Source organism: Pteropus medius, unplaced genomic scaffold (assembly GCF_902729225.1).
Source record: "Pteropus medius unplaced genomic scaffold, Ma_sr-lr_union100, whole genome shotgun sequence".
Lineage (NCBI taxonomy): Eukaryota > Metazoa > Chordata > Mammalia > Chiroptera > Pteropodidae > Pteropus > Pteropus medius.
This window is the reverse complement of record NW_024354500.1, coordinates 7,939,185-7,948,092: the sequence shown is the minus strand read 5'-3', so window position 1 is coordinate 7,948,092 and position 8,908 is coordinate 7,939,185. Positions and strand designations below refer to the sequence as shown.

The 8,908-nt window shown below is 43.8% G+C and overlaps 1 protein-coding gene across 2 annotated transcripts in view; it reads right to left on the bottom strand.

Annotated features, from left to right (window-relative positions):
- GABRR2 (gamma-aminobutyric acid type A receptor subunit rho2) overlaps positions 1 to 8,908 on the bottom strand; it is a 33,555-nt gene continuing 24,647 nt past the window's right edge. The window contains exons 7-10 of one of the 2 annotated variants that reach the window (XM_039853163.1): positions 5,360 to 5,512; positions 4,188 to 4,384; positions 3,187 to 3,437; positions 1 to 2,855 (exon numbers count right to left, since the gene is read on the bottom strand). In XM_039853163.1, coding sequence (XP_039709097.1) covers positions 2,750 to 2,855; positions 3,187 to 3,437; positions 4,188 to 4,384; positions 5,360 to 5,512 — 707 coding nt within the window. In that variant the 3' untranslated portion in view covers positions 1 to 2,749. Of the gene's footprint in view, positions 3,438 to 4,187; positions 4,385 to 5,359; positions 5,513 to 8,908 lie in introns of both variants that reach the window. The other variant, XM_039853164.1, reaches the window with a different exon arrangement.

The window sequence follows — 8,908 nt, the reverse complement described above, 5'->3', positions numbered from 1 at the left end:
TTTAATTATCAGAATTTATTCTTTATTAGTAGTACATAAAATATGGGTGCATCTTACATTTGATGGTGTCTTAGGTTCCGTGAAATAAAGTATCGTTCAAGCGTCCTTGATAACGATTATGCTTACTCCTCTGTCTTCCTGCCTCTAGGGTGAATCGTTCCTTGTTCTCAACATTTTCTTAGTTCCTGTGTCCTCCTCCTACTCTTGTTTCCTCTTTATCTCTTTTAATTTTCTGCCGTTCTCAAGCAGAGTCGGACAATTACAATGCAATAAGGCGATGCTAAATACAACAGTGTCTTTATATCATGGTCCCACATGATAAAATGCTGCTTATGAGCCTCTATGTTTGCTATAGAATAAACTCCAGTTAAATATATAAGCTAGTTAAAATACAACTTTATTTTTTTAAGTGTAAACAGGCTACCGTACTATCTGAGCCTCAATTTATGAAGACAACGTAGTCAGAAACAGAGTTGTGTTAGAATTAAATCAGACAATCTAAGCAATATTATATATCTAATGACAATATAATTATCACTCTTCGAGCAGCATTATGGCTTAGGAGAGTCTCTAGAGAGTAAAGGTTTCTCAACAAGTCCAGATGCCTATACCATCCAACCATCTTTATTTACATACTTTCTTCTTCATTTGTCTATGAGGCTAGGAAATCCAGTGGTCTTGAGCCAGACATCTCCATGGAGGGGAAAGTGTCCTCATTAGCACTGGCATGGGGTCTCTCACCTCCTGTTCCCATAGCCTAAGATTCAGCCAAAACAGATGACTTGCCCCACAAACCCTATACTCTGCAATCCCAAATTTTCCTGCTTTGCCCATGCCTTCGCTCAGGCTGATCCTTTCATCTCTCACAGCACTAATAGCACTTTCTGTGACTGTGGAAAAGTTTTTTAGATTTGCACTGTCAATACAGTAGACTCCAGCCACATGTGGCTATTGAGCAGAGCTATTGAAATGGAACTAATGCAACAAGGACTGGTTTTTAAATTTTATTTAACTTTAATTTAAATTTAAATAGATACAGGGTTAGGGGCTACTACATCAGACAGCACAGATCTAGCATGTCTTTTTCTACATATGCATGTAGCATCTACATTTCTTTTTCTCTGAATCCTTAAACTTCTAGCGAATTATGAAACCTGAGAGTGGTCTTGGAGACCTCTTGAATTTGCAGTTGCCCAAGATAATCTATGTCATATTGTTGCCCAAAGCTGGTCCCACTAAGAGTTCAGCTCCTTGAATCCTAGCCCTGATCATATAACCTCTGGACCATGGGCTGGAATCCACAGTTCAGATCAGGGCCGATGACCAGAGATGATGAGTCTGGTCCTCAACACAGGCAATGGAATGGTAGAGCAAGTGTCTGGGACAAAGGTCACACAGGAGTGTAGGTGGGGGCCTGACTCAGAGAAAGGAACAGAAAAGCTGGGATGTAGAGAATAACCGTGTGGTCAGTCATGCAGAGGAAGTAAGTGAGAAAGGATCAGGGCGCTCTGGCCCCTGGCCTGAAACTTCTGGGGGCCCTGGTATCCCCGTGTGCTCCACGCCTCAAGAACTGGGAATTCTGGGAGCCATGAGCTATGGAGCAGCCTCCACAGGCCAGCGACTACTTGATTTAAGGCAGGGTTATGCTCTCTTGCTTGTACCATTAGTCTACTCTTGACCAAAGGACCAGACACCCAGACCTTGAGCAGGAAGGTGGCAGGGCCGTGGGAAAAAGAGCAGAACAACTTCCTTCGGGAAGCAGGAAATCTGAAGTGGGCCTTCCCTCCCTAATTCCCCGGAACAGCCTTCTAATTCTAATTCCAAGTGCTGTGATTTCAAGATCATGTTCTCTATACCTCCAGAAATTATACTAATTAGAGATTCTCTTACGTTAACTAGCGAACACCTAAAACAGAGTTGAGGAAAATGGTCATACACAGTTTACAGTAGAGTCAATGAATAGAATTGCTTTTCCAATCTGAATTTAGCTGCATTAGAAGAAATAGTCACTAGCTTGTGGAAATAAAGGAGAAATCATTCTAGGGTACAGGGCACTTCTGGTGGGCATAAGTGGAGTTCCTGGGGTGGAGGCAGGGCTTGGAAACAGGGACTATTGAGGACACATGGCTGCTGGGGGAGAAGCCCAAAGACAGAGGTAGGAAAACATGTGAAACAAATTTCCACAGCAGACCCATGCCTCCTTCCGCCCCCAGATCAAGTTCTGCAACACTAATTCTCCAGGCCCCGTCCCTCTCCCCAGCACTAGGCTGGTCCGGCATGGAGATTCCAGGAGAAAAGAACTGAGCTGGCTTTCTGAGGGCCTCATAGGAGACAGAATGTGCTTTTCTGGCTAGGAGTAAAAGAGCCAGCAAACAGACTGGGTTTGAGGGGTTAGTAGGGGTCGAGGGAGAGAAAAGAGCAGAAGCACTTTCTGCCACATGTAGAATGGGCACGGGCTTAGAGGAGTTCTCTGAGAAAAGAGACTTCTGTTTGTTTATTTCCACAGCACTTGGCACAGGGTGGATATTTAACGAATGGTTGAATGGATAGTAGAATGAATACTGTCCCCTAACATTGCAAAAGCATGCAAGTTGCCAGACTCACACAAGGCAAATCATTTCCTGTCTAGCATCTGAGCTTTTTTGCCTTCTTAGGCACTTAATCCAGTTGTATGAGTTTACAGGTGTTTTATTTTTATTTTGAATTCTAATTTCCCATCTCCTATCCAGAGTGCCCCTAAGCTTGCCGTTCATTTTCCTTTCTTTTTCACAACTGAAATCCTAGGCTTCATAAGGATCTCAAACATCTGGAAGGCATTTGAATCTTTTTTTACGGGGTGGGAGGATCTTGTGAACCTGTTCAGACACAAGAACAGAAGAAGAAGAAAGCCTCAGAGAGACATGAAGTAAGACACAGCACTGCATGAATGAGGGGCAAACCGGTGAGGTCGGGGCAAGGGCAGCTGGAGGGCTCCTGGGCTCTTCCAGGAGGGGGCGCTGCTCTCCAGGGTCCAAGGGCTGCTGCTCTGTTCAGTGAGGGGAGCGGGGTCAGCAGGTCTACGTGCCTACGGCCGGCCCGGCCCCCATAGATGTCTAGGCCCTTTCTCAGGCACAGCCTTGGAGCCCCTAGGAAAACACTGACCAATAAATTAGGTTGAAAAATATATAGGAGGCAGGAAATATCAACCTGGAGTATTTGTCAATGGCATGGGTGTTCTGGAAGATGCGCAGACCCATCTGGCCCTTCAGAAGCCCTTTCTTCCTGGAGGTGTTAGATTCATTGCTCAGAGCCAGGTGAACCACTATTTTGTCTTGCCGGTCTTCTTCTGTCAGAGTATGGCTTCTCGGGTACCCAGCCAGGCTGTTGGCCTCAGACTCACTGTAGCTTCCATCCAGCATCATGGTTCTTGAGTGAAGCATTCCACACATGCACGGGAACTGCAGGCAGCAAACACAAGAAGAGGTGCCAGGCATGTTTGGGCCTTGTCAAAGGGGCAGAAGAGGTGGCCTGGGTCGAGAGCAAAGCTCTACGGCTGCTCAGAACCACAGAAAGGCAGAACTAGAAGGATCCCCAGAGATCATTTAGCCCAATGATTCTCTACCCTGGATGCCTATTAGAGTCACCTGGGAAGCCCTTTAAACTGGCCATGCCCACACTCCACTACAGATTAATTTAAAGCCCCCAGGTGATTGTGCTAGGTAGCCAGGGTCTGGAACCACTATTTAGTTTAAATGCCCTCAATTACAAAGGCAAAACTAAAGACCAGAGAAGCTATACAGTTCTTCTGAGATAACATAGCTGGTGTCAGAGTTGGGGCTTTAAATCCACACATTCTGGTTCCAGTTGTGGGACTCCACCGCTTTACACAGGAATCAAAAATGGATTAGGTAGGAGAGTGCCCTTATTCTAAAGAGTTACGCATAAAGTTAAAGGGTTATGGTGCCTGCAATGTATTTTTAAATGGTTTGTCTGCATCAACAAAACTACAGTCTTCCTGCTTCCAGTCTTTGTCCAGAGACTTTCTGATTTTTGGGACCCTTTGTGGCAAAAGCTAGAACCTATTCTAAAATGGATCCTTCTCCTTTTATGTAAACATCTCCCTTTTCTACATGCAATATCTTCCACCCCAATTCTCATCCCACCAGAAGCATGAGCTAAGACAAGAAAATCAATGAAACTTCTCTCACCTTCTCCCGAAGCTTCCGTTCCTTCCGCTCCTGCACCGTCGTCAGGTAGTTGACGGCTGCGTACTCCAGCACCGAGAGGAACACGAACACAAAGCTGACCCAGAGGTAGATGTCCACGGCCTTGATGTAGGAGACGCGGGGCATGGAGGCGTTCACGCCCGTGATGATGGTGGACATGGTCAGCACCGTGGTGATACCTGCAACATCCAGCTTTAGTTCAGCTGCTGACAAGGGTACAGAACTGCCCTCACATTTCGCTAAGTCACCATTTTACATTCTCCATCTCTTAAACCTAACAAGAAATTCCCCAGGCATATTTCTACTTCATAGAGGTGCAAGGATCAGCTGCATAAGCAGCCAGCCCGTTCTTCCGGCTGACTCACTGCTTGTCTCCTTTCACTTTAAGTGCCTCGGGACACTGGTTTTCTGTGATGTGGCTGACAAGGTCAGCACTGCTTCAGAAAGGACCTGTTCAGATGTGGAATTTAAAACAGTACTAACAGACATCTCTAAGGAAAACTTCCCAAACCTCGAGAAATGCACACGTGCTCCCTCATCTAAGCCACATCAAGACTGGAAATTCCCGGAAGCCTATCGTGCCAGTTTTGTTTTCACTGTGCCTTGCTGGTCAAACCCTCACATTTCTCAGGACCCAGTCTGATTTTGTCCAAATTAACATTTAGACAAATATAAACATTCAATCCAGAATTCAGGGTCTGCGAAGGACTAAAACCATAATTCCAGGGAACGCAGCCCTCTCCTTCTCAGATATCACATAATATGGAACCTGCCTCTAAACTCTCAGTCTGTCTAAATAAAGTTTTTGTATTTAAAGAATAAGTTTTTGGCATTTGTAGAATTGTCATATTTATCAAAGTCCTGAGCTCCAATACTACCAGTGGTGGAAGTCTATACCCCAAATAGGCTTTATCTTTCCGACATGATTCAAGCAGAGCTGATGTCATTTTAGCTCCTTGTGGTTTTCACAATGTAGCCTAGGAAACTGAAGATAGCATGGGAAAGGTGAAGACAAAAAGCAGGAGGAAAAATTGCTCCTTTTGACTGTGATGGCCCATCAGTAAAGAATTCTGAATAATGTTTTTACTTTTTCTTTACGTAGTCATCAGTTGAAAAAAATAACCACTCTACCACACCTTATTAAACGCTTTTACCCAGTGAAACTCTGGCAGGCACAGCTCTGCGGTCGATCCAGAAGGACACCCAGGACAACATGACCATCAGGGTGGCGGGGAAATAGGTTTGGAGCAAGAAGAAGAAGATGTGGCGACGCAACGTGAAGTTAATGTACAGACGGTTGTACCAGCCTGGGGGACACAGGAAGAAGCCCGTGAGGTCTAATTCGAGAGACACAAACCAGCCCCTTCCCCGGGAGCCCTCCTTTCCCTAACATTGCTCTCATCTTCAGCAGGAAGTTAAACATGACCACCTGGCTTGTTTGTTCTTTGCAAACCACAACCACATTTCCTGAGTGACTCACTGCTCAGGAGCATAAGAAGTTGAACTGGTTCTATTTTGTCGAAGCCAAAACCACTGAGGCAGAAGTCAGCCAACCTGGCCTCTTATCACTGTGCCCTTTATCGTGGGATTGGTCAACTCTGTCAATCACTACATTCATCACAAGAAGAAACAGGCCATTGACGTGACTCTGAAGTCTGACATCAGTTCTACCTCTGACCCGCCATTCGCCTCGGAAGTCACTTCATTCATCTTGTGCAAGTCATTTACCATCTGTTCATTCCTCAGGAAAAACTGAGGATATAGATATCATTTCATTTTGGCAACTTGAGAATCACTGATTAGTGGTTGTAAAAAGGATTAAAATCGTAAGGTTTCAAATGATCCACAAGATCATTACCCAACCACTGAGACCAAAGATGGTGTCAAAGACAGTGTGAATGTGTAAAGTGGACTGAAGCTGTGTGCACACCCCACCCCACTCCCATCTCAGCCCAGGCTTGTCAGAAAGTGTTAGAACTCAGAGATGGTCCCACTCTGTGTCTCAAAGTGTGGGGTACACACAATGATACACAAGATGATTATGGAAATGGGTTCTTTTTTGTTTATGTTCATTATATTTATTATTAAAGTCATCTTCTATTTATGGCAAATGACACCAGTTTTCCATCAATTATAGTGATATAAAATTCCTTTTCAAAATAAATTACAAGAGGGGAGTTGACTTAAAGAAAAAAATTAAGTCTACGCCAGCATAGGTAGTATGTAACTAAGACAAAATTCACAATGATGTTATGTAAATAACTGAAACCCAGACTGAGTCTAACCCTCTTATTTGGGACATGAGGAGATTCCCAGAGGCTTGTTTAAGATCTCAGCCTGAGTCAGACTGAACTTGGGTCAGAGCTTGGGTCTGCAATGCTCAGTCCAGAGCTCCTCTTACACAATGTCTTTTCAATATAGCAGTGGCCTTGATCTTGATTCCTTCCCTCAAAAATTTTCAAGGAATTGCATGGAAGTCCTATAGGATGGAAGTGCTCAAGATATAGAACAGTATATATCTAAGTGCTAAAATGTCCATCTGTGGAAGCAGTGAGTGCTTTGGGTTTTGGAAAAGAGAGACCCGAATAACCATTGTCTGGAATGATTACGGAAGACCTCATGGAGGAGATGAGCATAAGCTGGACAAGTGGACAGAAAGAGGAGAGGCTCAGTGACGGGAGAGAGTGATGCTGGCTGAGGACAGTGACTTTCAACCCGGCTGCACACAATGAACCCTTAGGAGCTTTACTACTCTCCAAAGCCCTATCCCAGAGAGATTCTGATTTCATTGGTCTGGGATGGGGCCCTAGGCATTGGCATGTTTTAAAAGTCCCCCAGGTTCACAGCAGCACTATTCACAACAGCCGAAAGGTAGAAACAACTCAATGTCCATTGATGCATGAATGGACAGATATAATCCATACAACGGAATGCTATTCAGCCTTAAAAAGGAATGGCATTCTTAAACATGCTTCAACATGGATAAGTCTTGAAACCATTATGCTAAGTGAAATAGGCAGTCACAAAAAGGACAAATATATGACTTCACTTATACGAGGTACCTAGAATGGTAAAATTCATAGACACAAATAAAATAGAAGTTCCTGGGTTGGGGGGCAGTGAGGAATGAGGAGATACTGTTTAAAGGGTACGGAGTTTTTGTTTGGGATGACAAACAAGTTCTGGAAATGGATAATGATGATGGTTGCACAACATTGTGGATGTACTTAATGCCAGTGAATTATACGCTTAAAAATGGCTGAAATGTTAAATTTTATGTTATATGTATTTCACCACAATAAAAAAAAAAGTACTAGGCAATGACAAGAAAAAGTTCCCCAGGTAATTCTAATGTGCTGCCCGAGTTGGGAAACCTTGACTTAGAGCAGCGTTTCTCAAAGCAGTGTTCCTAGACCAGCAGCAAGAGCTCCACTGGGAACTAGCTAGAAATGCAAATTCTCAGGGCCCACATGAGACCTGCTGAAGAGAAACTGTGGAGGATGGGCCCTGGCAATCTGTATACATTATCCCTGGAAAACTTGTTAAAACACAGATTGCTGGGCTCCATCTTCAGCGTTTCCAGGTGATACTGATGCTGCTGGTCTGAGCACCACACTTTGAGAAACACATTGATTAAAAGCAATGGTCTTTGAACTTCGACATGCATAAAAATCATGTGTTAAACATTCTGATTCCTGGGCTTCACCACCTGAAATTCTGACTCAGTAGCTGCAATGGGGCCCAGAATTCTGCTTGTCGAATACACTCCCCTTGTGGTTCAGATCCAGGTGGACCTCAGGCTGCACTGGAGAAATGGTGCTGAGGGAACAAAAGCCACCTGGCTGGAGTGGAAAATTAGTACTGAGTCAGGTAAGGAAAGGGTTGGGTCAATAGGGAAAGGCTGGAATATTAGGGTAGGTCCAAACGAGCCTGACATATGGTTACTGCATAGATTCATGGGTTGTTTGAATGAGGCAGGAGCATTTAATGGAGTGGATAGATAGAAAATGACCTTCAAATAGGACAGAAACTACGAATCACTTATTCATACCGCAGCCTTTGTCCAATCTCATCAGCCTAAGTTGGCATCTATGAAGCACATCACATTATTCCTTAGGTTTGCACAGGGTCTTTCTGGAAAGGCCGAGCTGCTTTTATTCCATGAAGGACTAGTTCATTATCCTTTCCTTCTGTCTAAGAAAATCAGGGAGAGTTGCCTTGGAAACACAAGGAGGGAACCAAGAGCTTTGAAAATATACACTCCATGTTCCAAACAGAACACTCTTGGATGAGATCTCAGTCCCTGTGGGGTGGGATGATAAATCTGTTTGTTGGTACATAGTAAATAACAGGAGCAGAAGATGCATTTTAATCTGGAGTCCAAAAAAGCTCGAGTGGGGCACAAAACAAATAAACGAAAAACAAGCATGCTATTCTATCATAGGAAACATTTAAGAGGAGTACACATAGTGACTAAAGCAGATTGCCTGGCCGTTAAGCAGCTGTGCAACTTTAATAAACAACTTAATTCTTCCTAGTCTCAGTTTTCTCATCAGTCAGCTGAGGATAACAACATCTACACAAGGTTTGTTGGGTAGAAATTAGTTAATTTATATAAAGCACTCAAAACAGTGGCACATAATAAGTTATACAAGAAACTCTTAGTAATGGTTTTAGAGAGTTGATCTGAACTTGCCAAGAAT